We start from the raw sequence: 26,064 nt of genomic DNA, 5'->3' as shown, positions 1-26,064 counted from the left end.
AATTATGTGAAGGAATATATGATTCTCTGGCTGGGGTTTTCTTTGCCCACTGGCGTCAGGCGTGTTTGGTGGCATGAGCAGACAATATGGCGAGAAGGCCAAAGATTGGTTTCACGATGTCATGAATCCAGTTTGCTACCGTCCGCTGCGTCTGCTGATGGCGGGCTACAGTCCCCCTCATCGGATGTTGGGAACCTCATTGTAATACATCAGCATGTCATTATAAGGCTAATCTGCCAGACTCATCCTCCCTCCACTGGATCGTCCACCTACTTTCCCACCAACATGCTTCACAACAGCAAAAATAAAGCATGCACTTGGCAGGTTGAACTTCACTGTCTTCAAAGAACTTCAAGGTTTGTTTGTCTACCTTGCTTCAATCAGCTCTCGCAGTCAATTGTGCCAGGCTTCACAAACAGCACCACATCACTTTTAGGGGGGCTCACGGGTAGGTCTTTACCTACCAGATCAGCCATATGTGGGTGGCTTTTCAATGGCTACAGAGCAAGGTCTTGTTTATGGAAGGGGGTGAAGTGGCCTCAGGCAAGGGAAGAGGCTGCAGGACAAGAGCTATACTGGGGAAGGAGGGTATCCCAGGGTGTGTGTGTTGATCTGTGTAAGTGGCCTCAAGATGGTGACTGGAGGAGGCAGTCTCCAGAGGAGAGGAGGCCAGATGGACGTGTGAGGGTATGTGTGTGAGAATGGGTGGTAACGTCCCTTGAGCTGGCAGTGAGTGAGATGCCAGTGAATGTGTGATGGACTTGAGTGTGTGAGTTTAGTGATGAGATGGTTGCCTTACCCTGGCTGCACAGATCAGAACATTCACCCTCTGTCTACATTGGATGGCCGACCTCTTCTGTGCAACATTGGCACTGACCACCACTGTCATTGCCTACCAAGCCAGAGTGGTAATGTAGCTACCCCACCTGCGGCCAGAGCGGGGGTAGAGGTCATCACAGCAGGCCTCCATGGTGTCCAAAAGGCACTCAAGGGCTGCAGTCTTCTTGCCTTTTGGGGCCATGTCTTCTTTTTTGCAGTCCTGGGCTGGAAGCACTGAGCGCGGCTTTACTTTAAATGTGGCGCCTGGTGTGATGAAGTGGTGAGGTGACGACATGGCAGGTGAATCGGAGCCCACTCACCATCAAAATGGCATGTATCCTGTAAATGCAAAATTAATGCGGCGGGTTTGGGACAATACGGCATGAAAAGCATTGCAGCCAACAGGTAAAACATCTTCTTATCCGCCCACTACCGCTCTTAGTGCAAATCTAGGACGATTCCACCCTCTTTCTCTTTATCTTCAATTTTGTTCTTTATTAGCAACCAAATTAGGGTGCAACTATTCCACCTAGCACTTGGTCCTTTCCGATTAGGATAACCAGGAATCTGTGGTAGAGTCCCCATCTCATCAGTTTACAGTACCTGCCCTGATTATTCAGAACATTGCAAATCCTGTTTTCTTAATGATGCTGTTACAAGTGAGAGCAGAAGCACAGGATCACTGGACTTGGCAGAAACTCAGCATTTCAAGTTTAAGCATTTGCCAAGGCCAAAAATAAATCTGCACCAGCAAAAATAGCATTAACGATTCTGCCCGTAGCTTTTAGAAAACTTTCATCTTTAAAAAAAATGGCATCAATTCTTCCAGTAAATCAAGTATATAGTTTTAAAACTCATTGTTAGCAAAATTTCTTAACCTTGTTACTCTGTTATTGACAAACACATCACTGAAAATTGAGTTGCACTGACTTTTGCTTGATGGTGCATGTGAACTTTGCTGTTACTATTTTTACTTCCTTGACACCAGTGATTGTTCAGATACCATTGGCATGTACTAATTACTCTTACCTTCTTCTAGCGATGTTGCTCATATATGACAGCTCTGATTGGATTTCAAAGGTTTGTCAGTGCACAAGCTTTCAAAGTATCTACTTACAACATTAGCAACAAGGTAAAAGCATTATTGGCATTGATCAATGACAAAACTGTTTTCTAGTTTATATAGCCAATGGACATTAATGTGAGGCTAATTCAAGGCATTAGTAAAATAAAGGCCAAAAACATTTATTCGGATGGTAGAGTACATGCTACATTTGCTGGTTCACATGACCAAAGGGACATATCACAGCTAAACCTACAGTAAGGAATTTGATTATAGCAACTGAAGGGTGCATGCTGCTGACCCCACTCTCTCGTCTGCTTTAACATGATACCAGAGATGAAGAGGATCCAAGACATCTAGGTAGCTTGGATGGCTGGTACAGGGTTTCCCCATACTTTTGCCCTTTGCTGAAGTCCACACTGCATTGCCATTGTGCTACATCCACCAAGTGTACCAAATACCTGTAGGTGTCAACTTCATGCCACAATGGAATTACTGGGGGCTAATTATCACAACAAATCGGCAGCCAACACAGCCCACCTTGCGTATTGGCTGTGCACCTGCTTGGGTCAGAGTGGTGATGGTGTTGGGTGGGTGTGGGTGGGGGTGCGAGTGATTGGGCACCATTGACTCGAGTCAAAAGCAGCATGCACTTCTAAAAGGGAAAGGGCACTGAGGTTGCAGGCACTAAGAAAGGCTTGAACCTGAGTGACATAACTGGAAGAGCTACAGATAGATCCCCTTGATTCTCAGATGCCACATTAGAAGGTCTTGCTCTGGGGGTTGCAGCAAACAAGGGAGAGAGTGCTTCCCATCATCACCATCCTCCTTACCCCACCCCACCCCCCCCCACCACCCCACCACCCCACCCCAACCCCAACAACTGTGCTGGGGTGCAGAAACACATGCATCAATACTGAGAAGAGGAGGTTCAGGAGATCAATGGCAGAACCCATGACATGTATCAAGACAGGAATTCTAACTCTCGATTTAATTACTCTCTGCTCACACTGGCACACCCACTACTCACAACATATTACACTCCCACTTCCTTATACTCTCTTGCTATCAGCTGTACCAAACTTCACTCCACCTCCTTCTCCTCCTACTCACAACTTGGTTCCTCTATTTTTAGCACTATTAGAACTCTTATCTCCTCATATCTCTCAATTTGCACATAACACCCATGCTATTCAACCCTGACAACCACCATCTCAAAATAATTCACAAGTCTATCACTAACCCACACCCTTCTTTTTTGCAGGTAGCTACCGGAAAATGCCAAGGGTCCTACAAATCTTGTTGCCACTGGAAGTCAGGACTCTGCAGCTAATGTGTAGGGAGAGTCTGATGCCTATGACACAGGGTTTCTTTATACCTTCCTCTCTTTCCCTTTTTTCCTCCTATCTCACTCACTCTGCACAACACATTGCAGCTTCTTTCAGCAGCCAGTTATCTTTCCCTGCTTACCTTTGGCACTAAAAGCTAATCCTTGTCCCTCTCTTCCATTTCAGGTGCAGAAAATGCAGAAGTTTGTGTGACAGCTGAGAACGCTTCCTGAAGGGAAGACAAGAGAGCATTTTAATAGATAAAGGAGATCTTCAAAAAGTCTGGGGCATTAATTGTGGTGGATTTCAACCACCTGGAAATTGACTGAGGAAACAGGAAGGTAAAACTAAGGTGTGGTGCATAATTCTTAAATTAATGCTTCTTTATCCAGTTTGTTGAATAGCCAACACTGTTTAGCAATGACTTCACTGTGATGAAAGTAGTAAATTAGAAGCATAGGATTATTTAGGATTTAGTAATCAAAAGTAGTTAATGTAAGAATACACAATAAGGGCAATGGCACAAAGGTATTGAGGTTGGAAATAGATTACAGCTTGATTTCTGGTATGCACAGAAAGAGCCCCAACTGGAGAAAGGGGAGGGGGAGAAGGGAGGACGTGGAAGGGGAGAAGGGTGGGGGTGGTTTCGGGGCTCTGAGACTTACCTGAAATTGGGCATCAGCTTCATTTTTTTAAAATTTGGGTGGCCTGCTGACACCTGTTGTACTTCTAAAGGCAGTTCATCCCCCTGCTGTGTCCAATTCCCTACCTGGTCAGCAGTGACCCTCAGCCAAGTCCAGGAGAGATGGAAAAGGAAGACGGGGTTGATCATGGGACAACAGCAGTTCTAATAGAGCCACAAAGTCCTTGGTTGACAGAAGGGTTTTAAGAAACAATAAAATGTGCCTTCTGGTGACAGATGCTGAAGAATCATGAGTGGAACAGGCCTGATGCCTGTAATGCTCATTGCAAAGCAATTTAGGAGAGGAGACCTAAAACAGGCATTAGATCCTTCATTTACATATGTAAGAGACCTAATACCTGTTTTACATCCAAGAAATGGTCCAACCTAACACTGGATAATTCATCTTTCAGACCTTCGTAGGGTCCAAGATGTTGGTCAACACCAAACCTCATTGTGCATGTTTTACACATGTACTATGGGTGCAATGAGGCCCAGTTTCTAACCTTGGACTTTGAAAAGCTTGGAAACTGATGGAATACACTGGAGGCAAAGAGATCTACAGTAGAAAAGCATTTAAGGATTGTTAATGAATCTACAATCAAAATTCAAATTCATTCCAATTATATTGAATTGCAACTGGAAGGTGAATGTGTTTAAGCAGGCATGCATACATTTATATGTTATATTGTAAGCGCCAGTAGGAATGAGTGAGATTTTGTAAAGATTGTGTCATTATTCCATTCACCTCCCAGGTGATGGAGACAAAAATTTACTCCACTGAATTTAAAGTTACCATCTCTATTGAGGACAATGAAGAGGAATTTGTCAGAAGCTAGATTTTGTGCAGATTTGATATTGAAGTTTGTCTTAACTCCTCAATAGGATAGTATTTGGTTTTAGTGCCATTGGCTTTCCACTCCTGGCTGCTGCCCTGTGACACCTGTTGGAAAATGTGCTTGTATGCACATCAAGTGACAGCAGGACCAAGTTTGCCTATAACACTCCTCTAGGTAAAACATGCTGAAACTCACTGCCCAGTCTCACATAGGAAGAATGGCTACTTAAGCGAAATTTGGGAGAATGTCTGGTGCCTGCAGAGCTGTATCCCAGCAAGAGTGAGGCTGTCAGGTGAGGAAAGGAGATCCCATGGGAGTGACAAGCTGGGCATTGGGTGGGAGGTCATAGATAGGAACCTGGCGGAACAGAATTGAGCATTAAATGAGTTATCCAAGAGGATCCAGAGGTAGGGTTTCTTTATGAGGTTTTTTTTGTTTCTTTGGTGCCAAATTCTCTCACTGCTGTTCCTCCTGGTCCACTAGGAAACCTTAGAAAAGTGATTTTGGCCTTTTCTGGAGTTAATCCTGTCCCCTGCCGGGTTTTACTGTTGACCTCAGCACTGAACATCACTTCCATGACTGGCAGTTAAAGTCGAAGCAGTATGCAAGCCTCATCATTGGACCCCGATATTTAAACATCGATGTGACCCACACCTGCCTTTGGTGGGTGTCTTCCCCAAAACAGAAACAGCACAGTTAAAATGGTGGCATACACAAATGCACTGAGAATTTAGCTGGTAGAGACCAGTCACCATTTTGATAACTTGCCTGCCCCAAATGGGCAGGGTCAAAATCGGGCCTAGTGTTTCTGCAAACAGAAGATATTTATTATTCTGTCACAATTACGCATTATTTAAGAACTACAGTGTTAAGTTCCAATGTTTTTATGGATAACAATTAGCAAACCTGAGTATTGCTGAAAAATGCATTTTGTCAAAGCTTTTTGTCTTTTCGTCTTGAACTCATCAGGACAATTGCAAGAATACCAATTCTTTTAAAATATATTGCCGTCAAAAATAATAGGTGAAACATAATTTCTTTATTTAATTTATGAGTATGGCTACTACTTAGGGAAATGTTAAGAAAGATTTCAAAAATTGTTAAGCATCTTGTAAGTTTAAAAAAAACAGAAAATGCACAAGAAGTCAATGAACATCTGTAGAGAGAATCCATGCCCTTTCAAGTTATTGTTTTGTTCACTTTGATGCAGAATTTTCTGACTTCCGTTCCATAGTAAAGCCAGCAGGTTGTTCTTCCCTTAAATTTGCTGGGGTGACAAAATGACTGTTGAGTTGTTTTTAACTTCTACACAAGGCTTTGAGCATGTGCATATCACTTCCATAGAGGTCTGTGCTGGATTAGGATTTGTAGACACACCTGTCGGAATATAATATGCACTTTCCATGTAATTAGATCCAGCTAATTGATTCTTTTGTGTATTATTTTTGTGATTTTGCTTTTCTATTGTGCCATTTAGATTTGATTGCATTTGTGCTTCAGGGGGCTCAGGAGATGGGTCAGAGTATGTGACCAAAGGTGGCGGAAGTAAGTTGGAATATTGCATTCTGGGTATGTATGAGGGCCTCAAAGCATTTGGATATAGAACATATGGGGAGAATGGTGCTGCACAATATGTTTGCTCAGGTATTATTATTTCAACATAGCAACCTGTTTCTGGGTCTAGCAACATTTTACGTGGGGATTGTACTGATGCTTCAACAAAGTAATGTTTTCCAGTCTCTGGATCAATAAGCATTTTTTTGTCCACTAGAGAGTACTGAAAGCAAGGGAATTGGGGATTGGCTATAAAGTGGGGAGATTGGGGGACCATGTAACACTTTTCCACAACATTTGGGGTTTGTCCAGTTGAAGGAAATGCCTGTTGTTCCTGTTTATCAGGATCCAGGATTTCCCAATTTTGTTGGTGAGGGCTAGCTGTTGTTGAACAATGACCTGGTTTAGGAATAACAGGTTGAAGAGAAGCAGGAATTTGTATTTGAGGAGATGCCTCTGGCTTGTGCTCTTTAGTAGGAATGGTCAGATAATTTACTCGGTCTGATGTTACAGATGCTTCTTCTTGAGTGCTTGCTTTGCACATTGCCACTGTTTTCATTTCTAAGGGCTGTTGCTTGGCTTGGTCACCTATTGACTTGGTGGATAATTTAACGTCAGGTTTCATAGAATCAAGCAATTTCACATTAAAATTTGTGAAGGTCAAAGTAGGCTGTGAAGCCATCAGGTTATTAACTGTCGCATTGTGAATGTCAGATGAAAACGTTGATTTGCCATGAACATCACCATGGGTTTCAGTTTCTTGAAGTGAGTTTTTTGATGAAATGTTAATAGTTTCTGGACAATTTGATGATTCCACAGAAACAGCACTTTTTTCTCTGGTATTGACTGGTATTAAATTGGTGTCATTTGGGAGTTGGACCTGCACAGATGAAAGCTGCTCATCTACAACTTCACTATTCCTGGATTCTGAACAATCTTCAGTAGCACTTTTTCTTTCTTCCTCAGAAACCATTGAAATTGTATTGTTATCTTTGAATGGCAGTAATTTGCTTATGAATGTTAAACCAACTTTTTCTGTTGTTGGTATAATTTCAACTTTGCCTGTGTCTTTTTGGCTGTTATGTTCAATTTTAAATTCTTCCTTGTTCTTGTTCTTGTTCTGCGTGCAATGACTTAACAGATTGTTTTGGTCTTCCATTACCTCATGGATCTCTCCTTTAAGATTACAGTTTATAGGTGATAATTTGCTGTTTGAACTAGAATCATACAAAGGTTTAGCTTCATCTTGCAGCCCTATTTGCATCTCATTTTTATGCTTATTTACGTCCGGTAATATATTATTATCTTCAGTTTTCAAAACCAATGCAGAATGATTATCCTGGTCAAGTTTTATCCGGCCTTTAGAATCATCAAGCAACAAATTGGTACTTTCTACATTAAGAGTAGAATTTTCAAACAATTTGTTCTGAGCTTCCAAACTGACTTGAAGTTCGCTTTCCAGCTCATGCTTTTCACATGACAGTATGGCCTCTTCATTGTCTAATGTTAAGGTTTCTGACATTTTATTTTGTTTTTCCAATCTAAATTGAATTTCTTTCTTATGTTTACCTTTTCTTGGTAGTGTTTGAGTTTCTTTATCATTTGAAGTTGATATCCTTAAACATTTATTTTGATTTTCCAATCTCATTTTAATATCATTATTTGGGTCACCTTTCCAACATGATAAGTCTTTGTTGCTAATATCTGAATTATGGAATAGTCCATTTTGATTCTTCAAATTAACTTGAATATCATTTTGAGGATAGTTTTTTTCATGGGACAGCTCAACATGCTCATTTTTATAATTAAAAATCCCTAGCTGATTATTTTGAACTTCCAGCTTGGCTTGAACACCCTTTTTAGGTTCATGCTTTCTTTTTGAAGGGTCCATATTTCTGTTTAAGGGTGAATGCTTTAATAGCGTGGTTTTATCTTGCGTTCTATCTGGAATTGCTCCTCTTGGCTCATTTTTATCAAATGCCATGGAAATATCTTCATTGTTTGAATTAGACTTTGTTGAAAATTCATTTTCATTTTCTAGTTCACGGTTAATGTCTCTATTTAGCTTCAATTTGCTTATTGATATTTCAGAATCTTCAGTAGTTGTGGTAGAATTTGATAAATGGGTATTGATATTTTCTAATCCTACCTGGAATTCACTAGTTTGTTTACCTTTTCCAGGAACCAAATCAGCAATTTCACTATTTAGCGCAAAATTAGTTGAACAGTTTTTCTGATTCTCCAGTCCAAGTTGGACTTTCATAAATGATAATCCAGACTCCTGATTATTTGAAATCGATAAAGCTTGGATTTTCCTTTCAGACGTTACTTCGCAAGTGAGACAAGTCAAATGATCATTTGCATTCTCTTTTATAGAGTAATTTTTACAACCTATCCTTTTAGCAGAAATTACTTGGCTTTTTTGTTTATTAGATGGAATAGGTAGCTGGAAGTCAGAGGAAAATATCCTTGAAGCATCTGAATTTCCTGTACAGGTCCAATATTTCTTGTCAACTGTAGAATAGCTGTTATCATCTTTGGCAGCTTTCCTGCTTATTGATTGACATTGAATGAAAATTGGTGATGGTTTGTGCTGTGTTTCTGAAAATGATTGCTCGAAACTCGAAGGACTGTGAACTTCCTCTGGTACATCAGATTTAGCCTTGGCAGTACAGAATGTCAAAGCACTACAAGTATTTTGAACCAGTTTTCTCACATCCCTGACATGATAAGGAAGGTCTTTTGTTTTGTTTTTTATGGTTATGTTGTCTTTTATATTAGGCTGTGAAACTTTTTCTTGCTCCAGTTTAGATTCTAATTTAAATGAAGTAGGGAGAACCTGATGCAAAAGGTCAAGGCCATGAGTGTTAGAATCCATAGTAGGAGAAATTTCTTTGGCAATACAAAATGGGATAGTTTGTTTCACATTTGTTAATTGAGAGTTGTGAAGCATCTCTGGAGATTTTAACACAAGAATATTACTTGGTGCATTGATTTTGCATGAGATGTTACCTGACTGAATGTCACTTGTTCTATCTTCATATGGTGTCTGTTCACTTTGCATTCTGTCATTTAATGTCATTTTTTCTTCAGTAGCCTGTGAGATGTAATCTGTATGTTTACCCTCTGAAACACGTGGTGCATTCATATTCTTCTCCTGCTTGGATGCATTAGTACTAAGGTCATGTAACATGGGACATGGTTTCTCAGGATTCAATTCAAATGTTGTGTCTGCCATAGGTTCATTTTGGCTGTCGGTATTACTTTCACTCCAATTTCTAGATACATTGGTTCCACAGCAATTGAGGGTGTTTGTGTTCTTCTTCCCATCCCAATTTAAACCACCTTCACACTCCAAACAACTGTGTTTTTGTCCCACATTTCTATTTTCCTCAATATTTGTATCATTTAATTCACAGCTGTTCTTTCCGAAATTGCCTTGGGTGAAGTTGACAGGTTCAGATTTTGAAGTAGAACCTTCAAGCTGAATTTGTTGTGAAACTATGGTAGGAACGTCAAAATCCTCCTTTTTCACAAAGGTTGGGGAGATAGCAGAGTTTGTATTCTTATCTAATTCTTGTTCCATTTTGAGACCTTGCTCAAACTGCATTTTCTTGGATATCACGTTTGTGAGAAGGTAGGATGCAAATTTGTTCTTTGTCAAAGGTCCATCTGTGGATGTTGCTCTTTGTAGTTGTTTATCAATACTGTCTTCATCTTTCATATTTGCATTTTCTACATGGGGCATATTTTCACAGTTTTGCAAATGTTCTGAAGTTTCCTCGTTATTCTCAGTTTCAACTGCTGGATCAACACAGACACAGGAATTAATAGCACCTCTTGAAGTAAAGACTTTTAATTCACTTCTCTGTCGTTTTCTAAGTTCAATTTGTCGTTTTGGGACTGTTCTGCTTGTTCTAAAATCTTTACTTTTGTCTTGAGTTTCCACAACTACGTCAACACATTCACACTGTACTCTGTCAAGTGAATCATCAAGTAACACCATGTTGCCTTCTTCAGCTTCAGCATGTAAAGCACAAGCTGTGTTGCTGGAATCTGAGCACTCATTACTGTCAAATACACCAGTATAGTCTAACCCAATACAAGTTGACAATCTGTTTGTTTTGTGGATTTCCTCTGACAAAGGTGATGAAAAATCAATGAATGCTCTAGAATTATAAATGTCAAGGTAATCATCATTCAGACAGGACAAACTTCGAAAGGCCAAAGCAGTTAACTTTTGAACCTCGTAATCAGTCTCATCTAACTCACTTGCTGCGCTGGATGTTTCACTCACACAATCAGCATATATTTTGCCATTAAGACATGAATTATTTTTGAAACCATTTTCAAACGTATCTATTTGAAACATTTCTTCAGGCTCATTGAAACCAGGCTGTAGGTTACAGCCTGGGGATTCATGTCTACTTACTCCAGTCTTCTGAATTTTGGTGAGCTGCACTGTGCTACTTCCCTCTCCAGTTTTGCTATTCTGGGCTGTGATTGACAATTGAACCTGTTGGTCTCCATTTCCTTTACAGTTCTTGATATCTGTGCCCCTAACTGATAGATCATATTCAGTTGATTTGCTGGCTATCTCCTGGGTACATGATTTTCTATTTGTAGTTAATAAAGTATCATCAGATACCACAACACTGCAGCAAACACTTTTATCTTCCTGAGGGCCAGAGGTAGTTTCATACTCGAAGGGTTTCTTTTCATCGACACTTGTTACAATTGCCCTCTTATCCTTTTTGTGATGAGAGTTAACATCAGGCTCATTCTTGCTTTCTAATCTACAAAGCTTCAGCTGTCCATTTAATTCACAGGCTTCCTCCTTAGCATTTAGTCCACACAACTCAGTTTTATGCGTATTCACAAATATTTGCTCTTGCCCTTCACAATGATAGGACTGAAGTGCCATTGAACAAACATTTAAACTGTTCTCATTTTTAGATCTATTTAAAAGGTCACTGTTTTGTTCTTTCTGTGAATCAGCTAAAATCTGGGACCTGCCACTTTCAGAAACATCTTGATTTTCATCATTGTCTATAGGAAGTTCTTCAATTTCCTCAAATGTTCCACTACAGTCACTGAGATTTTCTAGGCTCTCAGAGCATATAGCTGTATGATAGGAACCAGAAGAATCACAAGGAGCATCATCGGCTTTGGAAAACAAAGGTGATCCTGATAACATTTTTACTGTGGATATGAAGTCACCATGCTCGGGTAGCTGGTCATTATTTATAGAATCAGGATCTGTCGAATGTCCAATGGGAATTGTGTTTACTTTAGGTAGGTTGCAGCTCTCTGTCAAAACTTGATTAAAAGACTCTGTTCTTGTTGTGTTTTCTGAAATAAAACTTAAGTCTGTATTTGAGTTATTCGAGAGGTTATTGGACCATACTTCAGAAATAAATTTGGAACCAACTTCTGGCTCATCTCTTCGATTATATGCTGGGGGATTTTCTACAAATGGAAGTACTTCATCGAAACAATTCATTTTCTCAGTCCTATATAAATATGTTATATAATGTCCTTTAAAAAGTTTCAACTTAACATATCTCTAATCTTATTTTAATGAAAAATGTTGCCAGTAGAAAAAGGTGATTCTATAACTGTGATCCGATCCGGGTACTTCAGTAACTTCTCTCACTAACTCTCAAGTCATTCAGAATTCTGGAAAAAAACATAATTAATTATAGTAAGCATAAAATTAAGCAAAACTGCTGTAAGTACAATGAATTAACAATAATTGGGTAGTACAGAACTTGATGCTGAAAAGAGAGACATGTTACCAAAACTTTTTATCTTGTACTCATCAAGACAAACACAAGATCACAACAATTTATACCACAGGAGAAAGAGTGCTAATTGATTGGCAAGTTGACTCCTATTGGCTGAGGAAACTATAAGCTTCCCAAGCTCCCTGATAAGTCAAAAGATGTGCAAGGTATCAATATCCTTTTCTCCTGTAGTATAGATTGCTGTGATCATTTGAAATTTGGCATTCTTGCCCTTGTCCTGATGAGTGAAAGATATATGCAAATATATGCAATATTTATGCAAATTATAAGGGACACATGATGTATAGGCATTGGGTACGGAATTTACATAACATGAAATGTGCCAAATAACTCAAACATGACTGGGTGGCAAATCAGTAATGTAATTTCCATCAAAGATCACACAAATGTGACACTCAACACCTAACTTAAAACCTATTTTAAGACAGATCTTTTATGCAGATAGAAACACGTATTATAATTGTCTGAAGTTCTTTGGAAGCGTATTTCATGTTTTAAGTAGTGCAAAATGAAAGGAGGTTTGGCAAAGCGATCATAATGCACCACAAACAGATTGGCTGCTCCCAATGTTACCATCCTTGAATATGTGAGCATGCTAAGACTTTCAATTGGAAGTTTGGTCTCAAATGGGTGCATTATGGGTATGCATGGCCAGAAATGAAGCACTGTAAGGTTAAGTGAATGCTTGGCATGAGCCAGCAGTAATGTGCGATGGATGACCTGGCAAAATTTTATGACATAAAAGTCATACAGGCCAGAATGTTTAGCTCGGTGTGCGGCACCAGCCTGACATGCCCGAGCGTGAAATAAAACACGTTGTCATTGGCCGAGCTGCCTACGTCAACACGCACTCTTGCGATATTTCAGTAGGCGGGCGCAGGATGAAGACGGAGGTGCACCCACCATTAATTAAGTGGCCAGTTAAAGTGCTTGAGGCAACAATTCTCTCGGACTTTACATAGCCCGTGCGATTTTCAGGCTGTCACATGGGCAGGCCACAATTTCAAAAACCTCGCCCACGGGTAGGATAAGAGGGATCAGTGGGCTTGTAAATGCGAGTAGTTTGAAGGTTAGGATATAACTTGCTGCTGGTTGCTTGTGTGAGCAGGACATCTTCATTTCGCTTCAGAGCTAGATTGACTGAAATAAGAGGGTTCAGTTCAGGACTCAGTGTTGTTTTCCATGACCCCGGAGAATTCATACCACCTGGGGCCTTCTAGGTATCAGACAGCTTTCCCTTACCCTAGTAATGGGGATTGTGGCTCTGCTGAAGGCACCTCCTCTGAGGTGGAAGAGAGGAAAGGAAAGGGGAGGAAGCCAAGTGTCTTCATTCAGCCTCCAGGGGAGTGACCTGTGGGAGAAGAGGTGCAGGCACAAGGGGTGCAGGGCCAACAGGAAATCCAAGGTGGAAGGGGTCGCAGAAGACGCCACTATCCTGCTTCCAAGGTTTACAGGCAGCGATGCTGCTACCTCAATATGACTAAGGTGCAATGCCGCAGGAGGTTCCACCTCTCAAGGGAGATAGTGACTTCCATTTGTCATATGATTGGGTCTGAGATCAGCTCTGACTCTATGGGTGAACACCCCATGCCAGTGGATCTGAAGGTCACAGTGCCCCTCAGCTTCTATGCCTCCAGCTCTTTCCAGGGCTCAGTGGGGGATCTGTGTGGAGCTACCCAATCAGCTGTCCACAGTTATGTCAAGCTGGTGACAAGACACTCTGTTCAGGAGTGCATTGACTTGCATTCACTACCGTATGGACGAGGCCAGCCAGACAGAGCGAGCCAGAGGTTTCACAGCAATTGCTGAGATCCCCCGCGTCCAGGGTGCAATAGACTGTACACATGTGGCTGTCAAGGTGCCAGCGGGTGAGCCATGAGCCTTCATCAACAGGAAGGTATTCCACTCCAGGAACGTGCAGATAGTGTGTGACCACAGGATGCAAGGTGCTGAGGCTCTTCAGTGCTCCAGCCTGGCTAGATGGATGGCTGTTGGGTGACAAGGGCTATCCCCTCCAAAGGTGGCTCATGACACCGCTCCGCTACCCAAGAACAGAGGCAGAGCACTGTTACAATAGGAGCCATGCCTCCACAAGGGAGGGGGAGAGAGAACCATAGGTCTTCTCAAGATGCGCTTCTGATGCCTGGACTGTTCAAGGCACTCACTCTAATACCCCCAGATCTTGTGTCACTGATAGTGGTCGGATGCTGCATTCTCCACAATCTGGCACTGGAAAGGGGGGATATAGTGGAGGAAGAAGATCTTGATGCAGCTGCAAAGGCAACAAATGATGAATCCAGTAGTGAGTCTGAGGATGAGGATGCTTAGGAGAATGCTGAGGGCATAGACACTGACCTGGGCAACCTCCAGGGAGGCAGGGACACCCGGGACGCTTTGATCCAACTCTCCTTCAGCTAGCCTACCAAATAAGAGCCACCACCATATGCCAGGCTGCAGTCTCCATACTCGATCCTTGACAGGACCAGTTCCTTGGTCAGCAACATACACTATGTGTCATTTCAATAAAGTTTAAGGAGAAACTCGTCCATCATAACATCATAGCTTACCATGCACCTGCAGAACAAATGAAGCATCCAGAGGCCAGTTGCACAAAAACACATTTAATTAACTGGCACCTGGCAAACATTCTACAAATTAACATTGACCGGTGTTTTCCATCACACCAATAAACACTGAACACAAAAATGGGGGAAACAAATATCACCCAGGATCAGGACAGGTTGTGATTAAGGTTCTTTAAGGTTTTGCTTGTGGGTGCTGCGTCTAGGCATTCCCCCCTTGTTGACACTGGCATTGGAGACAGCTGCTCACTCTGCTGTCCTGTTGGCCTTGATGACTTTTGGAGGCATCCTCTGGCCCGTGAAGCCCTGTGCTGGCCGCGCCTGGGAGGGAGCGGCCAGTGCCATGGCTGGTATCTCCCCAGTCACTGCAGCCTCATCGGGTGCCACGGTCACTGGCAGAGGTGTGGAGGAGCTGCTGCCCTCATCCAGACCACCCTTAGAGGAGCCCACAGAGATGACAGGCAGCTTGTGCACCAATATGAGGTCACTCTGAACCTCCCTGCTCACCATTGATGGATGGGCACCTAGCTGGGATACTGGGTGCCCAATCCATCTCCCACAATGACACTGACCACCTGAGGTCATTACCTGTGTGAGGCCTTGCAGGTCCGAGTGCATCCCCAAGAACCCCTGATTCAGTTTCTCGAGGAGCCTCTCCATGAGAGTTGCCACTGTCTCCATGGAGGGGACATTGCGCTCAGCCATGAGGATCAACACATTGCTCACGCTCTGCAAGGACTCCTCCACAATGGAGACCATGGCACTCATTCCCTCATGTATCTCCGTCAGATCCTCCTGCACACCCTGCTGGAGGTCCAGCATCTGCTGCCTCACAGACAACTCCAGAGGCACATCATCAGCCATCAACTGAGAATTGTCCTGGTCCCCAACCGTCCTCTGACTGCCAGTGCCATGGGCACTCTCTGCCTCCGCCTGCACATCGAGTGCGAAGTGCCCTCACTAATGTGTACCGAGATAGTAGCCAGCGATCTAATGCCCACTGAGGTGCTGGTGCCTGCTTGAGAGAGCGGGTGTGATGCAGATGCGTTCTGATCAGTGTGGTCCTCAGACGTCAAGGGTGGGCCTTCAGGCTTCTCATCCTGAAGGGCTGGTGATGAGTCTAAAAGGAAGAACAAGGACATGTCATCAATTAAAGTTGTCACATTGTTACTGTGCATGCCTGACAGCCTCATGAGTCAGAGGTATGCATCAGGGTGCCCTCGTCTTTCCACTATCAATGGAGATTCCAGGTTCTAGGCTCACCTCAATATAGAGACTACAGTGGAATGGTTGCAATTACCGACATTCTTGCCTCAGTGCTCTGCACTCTTAACTCACTGCGGCTACTTGACCTAGTCGCATAGCACCTCTCCAGCTCCTGGACCTCCTGCTCATACCGAGTGAGGATTAGTAGGTGTGGCAGCCCCCTGCCAGTACGCAACCTCTCTGTGTTGTTACGGGATGTTTTCTCCTGAAAGCACAGAGGAGCATTAATTAGTTCACCCTGTACCTGCATTGCCATTGCAGCCTGGCCAACCACACCTGAGGAATACCTCACAGGGCTCAGCCGATTCGTGACCCTGGAGCCACAAGGCACTCAGTCCAAGCAGCCAGGGCTCAGCCCCTTGACCAGATCCTGCCTCATTGACATTTGCCACTCACACTCTAACACCTCTGAGGTCCATGGGGGATGGGCAGCTCTTAACTGTTCTGCAAAGTTACCCATGCTAACATGGTACTCTCTACAGATGCTGTCAGATCTACTGAGCTTTTCCAGCATTTTCTGTTTTTATTTCAGATTTCTGGCATCCACAGTATTTTGCTTTTATCTTATATGAGAATTTTAAAGTTGAGGCTTTGTCAGACCAGGAGCCAATGCAGGTAAACAAGCACAGGGCTGGTCAATGAACAGGATGTTAGGATATAGGCAGCAGAATTTTGCATGAGCTGAAGTTTACAAAGGATACAAGGTAGGGTGGGGGGGTTGTTGGTGGTTGCTAACCAGGAGAGATTTGGACTCGGCAATTTGAGAAGTAACAAAGGCAGAGTCAGGTGATGTAGCTGGTGTTCAGTTAAAATGATGGGCATAAATTCCACCACATTCCAGTCCTACCATTCAGCACTTAGAGCAGGAAGGAAGAGCCATGAAAAGGAGAATTAGGGTAAGGTGAACTGAAGAAGGTTAAAAGTGATGTACTCCAGGATCAATGCTGTGTTCACTTTTGTTCTCGATGCATATAGATGATTAGACTTGAGTATAAAGAAAAAAATCTTGAATTTTTTTGTGACACAAAATAATGAGGAAGTCTTTGAAAGACTGCAAGACAACCTACATCATAAGTTTCGTTGGAGCTTTTCCTTTTCCACCACAAGAACTTCAGCAGTTCAGCTCTGCTTACCCACCGTGTCTGCTACGGTATCTTCGTCAGCTGCATTCATCCATAGCACGGTTACCTACAAGTCACATAGAAAGCTTATATCCATACTCCCACGGATTTACAGATATCTCTTCTGATTTGACCCAATTTCAGTGTTTTACTTTGACTTTTTTCCACCAGTGCTAGAAATAGCCTTTTCCAAACATTCATGCCCTCAAAATTCAGTCAGGACAAACCAGTGAGTAAGGAATATTTCCGCATTGACATCACAGTGCCTTGCCCAGTCTGGCACATATCTGAAAATTGCAACTAACACACCTAGAATTGTTCCTTTCATAAAGCATCAACTTTAAAAACAAGCACGTCTACAGATATATTTTCAATGTTGGCATTAATTGAATACTACTTTTCTATTTCTTGCCTTTTCTGTCTAGTTCAATACATTGATATATAAATTGTCAAATAAAGACAGCTAATTCCAGATCAAATGAATGTTGTGTTCAACTGTTTGAACCTTTGTGCTTTTCATTGTGGCTGATGCGCACAAACATTTAAGTGATTCAGTAGTGGAAAAACCAACATGATGCACTATTTATAATCTTTTGTCCCATACAGAAGTCCAAAATTAGTATTCGAATCCAGCTAACTTGAACAATACATATGTCAGAAATAATTTTATATAACATATAAATATAATTTTGATACATTATCTTCATTTTTAGAATTGTGTTACTGTTTATATAAGTATTATTGACACCATAATCTACACTAGAAATCACCAAGTATAAAAATTGATATAGACACTGGGCTTAATTAAATTACCATTAATACAATGTTAAATTATTTATGAAGTCTGCAATCAAGTGGAAAAAGAAAATAACATTTTTACCTGGTATGCAGGCATTGGCAATTATCTTCAAAAATAAATGGAAAAGCTGAGCATACACATCCTTAACTGATGAATCCAATAAACATTTTCACTTTTCAGCTACAATCCCCTCCAGTCTGGTCAGAGGAGTCCGTGGTGTCAGCAGCCATCCACTTCGAGACTGAGGCTGTCACAAGCCCAGCAGGTCAAAGGCTCCATGTTATAATTTTAGTAGAGAAAGCATGCCAACCCTTGACTTACAGCCAACACAAATGTGCATGCATCCAGTACTTAACTCCTGTACTATAGAGCTCGAAGATATGTCTAATCAAAATACTGTTCCTTATGTTAGATTTGTTAACCTGTTGCTATGATGCACCGTGAAGTGGTTGACACCATTGTAAGCCAAAGCTTCTGCAGTATCATTACAACAAATTATAAATACATATTAAGATAAAAAAAACTATCAGTTTGAAATAGATATTAAAATTTCTAGTACCAATAATTCCTGTTAAACTGGCAGTTTTTACTTTTGATTTTGCTTTGAATGAATCTGTCCTTTTCAATAGAGAGATAAACAGTTATAGTTAGCAGCAAGTGTCAAATCCACACACAGACAACAGAATATGAAACCTTCTGCTGGATTCATCATGTGAATAGCTAAATTTACCCTCAGCTAGAATAACAACCATGAGCAAATGCTGCTTAAAGTAATCGGGAAATGTTAAAATCACACTTCAAGAATAGGTGCTGGTTATTGTTTTGTAAAAGGAGTTTATTTACAGAACATAAGTACTGTTTTTCCATATTAACAATCTGCAACAATACTAATGCACAATCAATTATTTACAATAGTTAAAAACACTTAGAAAGATCATAAGTTTATTTCATAAATTGGACTCATAAATAATCTACCACATCGAAACTTGCTTATTTCTCTCAACAGCTCTCATCATGCTTTATCAGATACATTGAGAAACAACAATCTATCTCTGCATTTGTAAGCTAGGGACAGGGATCTCGTTCTTGATGACTATTCACTGAACTCTGTTACAAATTGCATAAGAATGGTCATCAGATGAGGACAGGATTCAATTCACCCGTGATGCTCCCTAGACTTACTGTCTAAGATCACACATAAGGACTGGTCCTTGAGTGTTGTACCTGATCCAACACTTTTAGGGACCTATTCCAGTCATGGTCAGCAACATCAGGTAGGAAGGGAGAAAAGAAAAAAACATAAATAATGGCTAATTCCAGATCAAATGAATGTTGTGTTCAACCATTTAAATCTTTGTGTTTCCCACTGGCTGCTGCACACAAACATATAAGTGATTCAGCAGTGGAGAAACCAAAATTATGTACTATTTATAATCTTTCATACCATACAGAAGCTCAAAATTAGTATTCAAATCCAACTAACTTAAACAAAACATGTCAGAGATAATTTTATATAACATATAAATTGATGGATAACACTGTGTATAACACACACAATCAACATTAAGTCCTGAAGATATTGCCCTCCATTATATATGGAGAGAGAAAATTTAGGAAACTTAAAGCTTGAGAGGTACAAGCATGGGCAAAACAAAGCCTCCATAAAACACCACAGCCAGTATGGGGAATTGAACCCACACTATTAGCACCATTCTGCATTACACTCTAGCCAACTAGACAATTGAGCTAACTGATGCCCACACATCCCACTAAATTAGAGAATTATGTTCTTTCCTGGCTGCTAATTATTTAATCATTTCTCGTAGACAGATAATTATTTAGTTTTTTTGATGGATTTATCCTGATTTTTTTTCTTTCTACTGATGATAAAACTTTCACAGAAATAAATTTTCACTTAATTAAATAAGATAAAATTGTAAACTTGTCCACTTCAGTATCACCCTTCTAAGCTGTTCTGCAATTAAGATTCCACAAAACATTTTGTTAATGACTATTACAAATTTTGTTCAATTTCCAGCTTTTGTTTCTGTTCCAACAAAAGTGTTACTTCATTATGGGTGCAACTTCGAGTACAGAGACAAACTGTAACTGATAGTTAAATGAAGTGTTAGCTGGCACGTCCACCTCCATAGTATCATTGCTCTTAAAATCTGTCATTGGAGTTGCTATCATCCCTCAATATTGTCCTTTGTGTATGGTAGACTAGCCAACTTGTATCTGAGAGAGCAATATGGATCAGATTCTTAATCTACTCCCACCTTATTATGAGCTTTGCAACAACAGAACTGTGGAGATCTTTCCAAGTGATGTAATGCCACAGCAGATCTATCTTGGTCTGTGGCTCAAAGCCTAGGTTAGAGCCCCTGGAAAATATTTATTACATCATTTAGAACTTTTTGGTGATGTGATGTTGCTACTGATAGAGTTATAGTCTAGCCTTGGCTTAGTTGGTAAAACTTTTACTGCTTCTGAGCCAGAAAGTAATGGGATCAAGGCCCACTCCAGAGATTTGAGCACACAATCTAGACTGACACTTCTATGCAGCACAGAAGGAAAGCTGCAATATCTGAAGTGCCGTCTTTTTGATGAAACCAAGGTGGAATTCGAATAAAGGAGCAGGATCTCCCCATTGTGCTGGCCAATAATTATTTAGCAGCCAACTTCAGTAAAATAGATTATCTGGTCATGAACTCAATGTTGGTTATAAGAATCTTGCATGCACACAATGGCCTGAATTTTTCAGAGAGTTTCTCCATCATTATGAAAATGGCAGCAGAGGCCTGGATCCAGAAGTCCCATCCCCAAACACGGCACCCACCATTTTCATGAGGAGCAATGGGGTCTGGTTGTAACATGCACATCTGTGGTTCATGGAGGCATCCACACATGTTAAGCTGCAGCTGCCTCCGTCTGATCTGATTTTTCTGGTGGAATATCCAAAACACAACTAGTGAACTTTAAACTTGGTAGGAGAACATCTAAAACTGCTGGAGTTCTTTGGTGAGGTAACGGAACCTTTCGGAGACTTAAGGCACCCTTTGGGAGGTGGTCCAGCGGTACCTTTAGGGGAGGTCATGTTCCCTTTGGCTGAGGCAAGGTTCCCTTTGGAAGAGGTCAGGTACCCTTTGGGAAAGGTAGGATGTACTTTTGGATTGTTAAAATTAGATACATCTCTATTTTCAACATAACTTTTATAGCTGAACCAATATGTTCCAAAAGCTAAATTTAACTGTATTGGCTATTCTGTGAAAAAAGCTCCTTTGTTTTGAGGTCTGAGGTTTGTAAAATTATACAATGCTGGCCAAGTGAAGCTGGTGGTGTCAGGAATGACCCATCTCCGCCTACCTCCATAGTATTAAGAACTCCCAGAAGAAATACAGGCTTTCAGAACCCATCTTTCCAGAAAGGGTTGGGCCTGCAATCCTTATTCCCATCTACTTGGTTGATGAAAGTGATTGCTATAATTAAAAGTTCTGTTGAGTTCTGTCGAAGGGTCTTTTAGACTCAAAACATTAACTGTGCTCCTCTCCGCAGATGCTGCCAGACCTGCTGAGTTTTTCCAGGTATTTTTGTTTTTGTTTTGGATTTCCAGTATCCGAAGTTTTTTGCTTTTATGTAATTAAAAGCTAGTTGTGTAAAAAATCCATTGGCTAGTTAACAGTTTAATGGTGCATGAACATTTATCAAATAGTATTCATAATTACTGTGTTTTGAAAGGGAGAAAAGTGAAACAGCTATTAAGATTTTACATCTAGGTAAAGTTAACTTTAACAGGAGGAGACAGAAACTGTTCGCAGTAAACTGGCCTAATCTGTTTAAAGCCAAATCGGCTAAAGATCAGTGTGAGGTGTTCAGAAAATAATTTAACATAATACAGAACCAGTTTATACCCCTAAAAGGCAAGAGATCTATTTGCCAAAAAGCCACCCATGGAAGACAAAAGAGGTAGGAAAGAAAATCTAAAACTAAAATTAACAACCAACAAAATGCAACAAATAGCATATAAGCTGGCAGCTGAGGGGGATACAGGGAAAAATAACAGCTAACAAAATAGTAAGAACTGCTAAAAGAGAGCATGCAAAGAAATTGAAAAAGTTATTAAAATCAACACAACTGCATTTTTACAGTTACATGAGAAAAAAAAGGATGGCGGGGCAATCAAGCCCGTTGGAAACCGATAATGGTGATATTGTCCATGAAAATAAGAAAATGCCAGACATGTTGAATAATTTCTGGTGATAGACTGTCCACCAATTTTCATTACAAGCCTACCGACTCCCACAGCTACCTCGACTACAGCTCCTCACACCCCGCTTCCTTTAAGGACTCCATCCCATTCTCTCAGTTCCTTCGCCTCAGTTGCATCTGTTCTGATGATGCCACTTTCCAAAACAGTTCCTTTGACAAGTCTTCCTTCTTCCTTAAGCAAGGTTTTCCACCCATGGTGGTTGACAGGGCCCTCAACCATGTCCAGCCCATCTCCTGCGCATCCGCCCTCACACCTTCCTCTCCCTCCCAGAACCATGATAGGGTCCTGCTTGTCCTCACTTATCACCCCACCAGCCTTCACGTTCAAAGGATCATCCTCCGCCATTTCCGCCAACTCCAGCATGATGCCACTACCAAACACATTTTCCCTTCACCCCCACCCCCAGCAGCTTTCCGCAGCAATTGTTCCCTCTGGGACACTCTGGTCCACTCCTCCATCACCCCCTACACCTCAGCCCCCTCCCACAGCACCTTCCCATGCAACCGCAAAAGGTGCAACATCTGCCCCTTTACTTCCCCCCTCCTCACCGTCCAAGGGCCCAAACATTCCTTTCAATGAAGCAGCACTTCACTTGCACTTCCCTCAATTTAGTCTACTGCATTCGCTGCTCCCAATGCGGTCTCCTCTATATTGGAGAGACCAAACGCAAAAAGGGTGACTGCTTTGTGGAACACCTTCGGTGTGTCCGTAAGCATGACCTAGACCTCCCTGTCGCTTGCCATTTCAACACACCATCCTGCTCTCATGCCCACATGTCCATCCTTGGCCTGCTGCAATGTTCCAATGAAACTCAACATAAACTGGAGGAACAGCACCTCATCTTCTGACTAGGCACTCTATAGCCTTCCAGATTTAATACTGAGTTTAACAATTTCAGATCATCAACTTTCTCCTCCATCCCGCCCCCTTTCTGATTCCCCCTCCCCTTTTTCCAATAATTTATAATTTTTTTTTTACAACTATTTTTTTCCTCTTCCCTCCTATTTTTAAATTTATTTCGATCTATTGTTTCATCTCCACATTTTAGCCCATTTCGATCCCTTCCCCCTACCCCACCCGCACTAGGGCCATCTGCCACTAGCTTGCTTCCCTTAATGTTCCCATTAGCACATCCTTTAGATAATATCACCACCATCAACACCCCTTTGTCCTTTTGCCTATGACATCTTTGGCAGTCTCTTCTTGGCTTCCAACTATCACTGGCCCCCTATCGAGCTCTCCTGTCCCACCCCCTTCTACCAGCTTATATTTCATCTCATTTTATATTTCATCTCATTTCTATATGTCTTAGTTCTGATGAAAGGTCATACGGACTCGAAACATCAACTGTATCCCTCTTCACTGATGCTGTCAGTTTTTCCAGGTATTTTTGTTTTTGTTGAATAATTACTTTGTGTCAGTATTTACAGTAGAGTAAGAGGTCAGCCAAGGAAAATAATATGGAATCAAGGACAGAGACACCAAAATTAATATAAGCAAATCAATGGTAATAAAGAAAATAATAGCACCAAAGAGTTCCAAGTCACCAGATGGTTTCCACTCCAGGGTTTAAAGTAAGTAGGTGAGAACATTGCAGAAACCTTAACCTTAATTGTACAAAGTTCAATTCAGGAACCTGACATACAGTAACATAGTGTCCACGTTGCTAAACTTACAGAGATGAAAACAGAAAATTCTGGAAAAGCTCAACAGGTCTGGCAGCACCTGCGGAGAGGGAAATAAAGTTAGGAAGCAGTATTTCATGCCACTTCAGGGAGCCCAAGCCCACATTTTCCAGGAGCCAGGCCAGGGGGGAGAGTGGGGGGCCGGGGGTTGGGAGGTGGTGGGAGTGAGGTGCTGCTGTCCAATTAATGATGGCAGGTGGGTTCCTGTTGTTGCAGAAGGCTGGCAGCTGTCGAGCCTCAACAGCTACCACCAGGAGAACATGAGGGTGCCTTGGAGGGCTGAAGAAAATTAAACCGATTAGATGAGCCAAGCAGGCAGGCCCCTCAAATCAGAGGAGAAACCCTTCTGACAGTAACATTTGAACCATGATCGCACCTTTGATGTTGGTAACCACCACCCCCCCCCCCCACCACCACCCCTCCCAACCAGAGCCTCTGGCTGTAATGACCTGTGGACTACCCCCAGGGGGCTGCCTCCATTAAGCTGGCCGCCGCTGCATGCTTCTCAACCACCAAAATGCCAGACAGTGCTCTGAATGACCCTTAGTTTGGACCTTAAACATGCAGATTTACTTTTTTTTATTCTTTCACAGGGTGTGGGCATTGCTGGCTAGGCCAGCATTTATTGGATATCACTAATTGCCTTTGCCTTTGAAAAGGGAGTGGTGAGCTGCCTTCATGAACCGCTGCAGTCCATGTATTACGGGTACACACACAGTGCCGTTAGGAAGGGAGTTCCAGGGTTTTGACCAAGTGACAGTGAAGGAACCATAATATAGGTCCAAGTCAAGATGATATGTCCCTTGGAAGGGACTGCCCACTGCTCTGAATGATCCGCATTCCAGCCTGCGCCGGGGAAACTTCCTTGTTGGCAAGAATGCATTGGAGAGCTAACCTGATATGGCTCCCTGCGATTTTCCCAGCAATCTTCCCCCCCATCCCACCCCCCTCCCACGACTACCAAACCCTCCGCCCACCCCATCCACCATCCACCTCGGGCTCCCGCCTCCACTCATGCCACCCCAAGGCTGGGAAAATTCAACCCAATGTTCTGATCAAGATTTTTTGTCAAAATCCATCAATCTGAACATTAACTGTTTCTCTTGCCAGTGATGTAGCCAGTCCTGCTGAGTTATTGCAAAATGTTCTGTTTTTATTTCAAACTTCTAACAGTAAATTTATTTGATACTGATCCAGCGGTCTGGATTAATGATGTGCAGACAAGAGTTAAATCCCTTCACAGCAGTTGGGAACTTAAATTCAAATAAATAAAATCTGAAATAAAAAGCTAGTATCAGTGCTGGTGACCTTGAAACTACTGAATTGTCTTTAAAAAAGATAATCTGCTGAAGTGATGTCCTTTTGCGAAGGAAATCTGCTGTCCTCACCAAGTCTGGTCTACATATGATGCCAGACCCACAGCAATATGGTTAACTCTTAGTTGCCCTCTGAAATGGTCTAGCAAGCCATTCAGCTGTATTCAAGAAGGCAGCTCACCATCTCTCAAAGGCAATTAAGGATGCACAATAAATGCTGCCCTTAAAAGCAAGTTGCACATATCATGCTGTAATTTAATAAAGGTGGGAGGTGGGAAATCAGGAAATTATAGATCAGTTAGCCCAGCATCTGTTGTCAGGAATTTCTAGAATCTATAATTAGGATAGACTTATTGAACACCTTGAAAATATTCAGTTGATCTGAAATTTGTAAAGAGTGGGTCATGCCTGACGAACCTAATTGAATTTTTTGAAGAGTTGGCTAAAGTAGTAGGTTGGGGAATGTCTATACATGGTATTTATATAGATTTCCAGCAGACATTATGTTGTGATCCCTGTAGAGACTGATAACTTTTAAAAAGAGAAATGAATTTCCCAGTAACCGGTACAATAAATTGAACATCATTTCACATTTTAAGACTTTTACTGGAACAAACTAATATGAACATCAACTACACATTACTTGGCAGACAATCAATGCACTAAACTACAGAAAATATACATACTTTCCTCATTAACTAATTAACACAACCGAAAATCCCTCGTCACATTTGTACACACCATACTCTCAGCAGATACCGTAGCTTTCTGATGAAGTCCCAGATTCGTCCCGCCAATTCAAAGGGCTCTCTTCTACCTGCCCCAGCAGGAAAAGTTTTCCAGAGACCTTTTTAAAGGTCCCTCCACGCGATCCTCCCAAGTATAATTGAATTGACTTCCAACAGCAAGGTACCTTTTGGTGACTCCTGGGTC

General features: G+C 41.7%; 1 protein-coding gene across 2 annotated transcripts; it reads right to left on the bottom strand.

The window, feature by feature from the left end:
• Window positions 1-5,751: 5,751 nt before the first annotated feature.
• Window positions 5,752-18,078, bottom strand: si:ch73-43g23.1. 2 transcript variants are annotated; one of them, XM_041194585.1, is made up of 3 exons: window positions 17,942-18,078; window positions 17,008-17,128; window positions 5,752-11,964 (listed from the first exon to the last, which is right to left on the bottom strand). In XM_041194585.1, the coding sequence occupies exon 3, from the start codon at window positions 11,786-11,788 to the stop codon at window positions 5,990-5,992; it is 5,799 nt and encodes a 1,932-aa protein (XP_041050519.1). In that variant the 5' UTR covers window positions 11,789-11,964; window positions 17,008-17,128; window positions 17,942-18,078; the 3' UTR covers window positions 5,752-5,989. The 2 variants fall into 2 exon arrangements, with proteins under 2 accessions (XP_041050519.1, XP_041050520.1); XM_041194586.1 differs by lacking the exons at window positions 17,008-17,128; window positions 17,942-18,078 and adding an exon at window positions 15,938-16,093.
• Between the last annotated feature and the right edge of the window lie 7,986 nt (window positions 18,079-26,064).

Source organism: Carcharodon carcharias, chromosome 8 (assembly GCF_017639515.1).
Source record: "Carcharodon carcharias isolate sCarCar2 chromosome 8, sCarCar2.pri, whole genome shotgun sequence".
NCBI classification, from domain to species: Eukaryota; Metazoa; Chordata; class Chondrichthyes; order Lamniformes; family Lamnidae; genus Carcharodon; species Carcharodon carcharias.
Note: the sequence above shows the minus strand (reverse complement) of the source record. Positions and strands in the feature narration are given on the sequence as shown.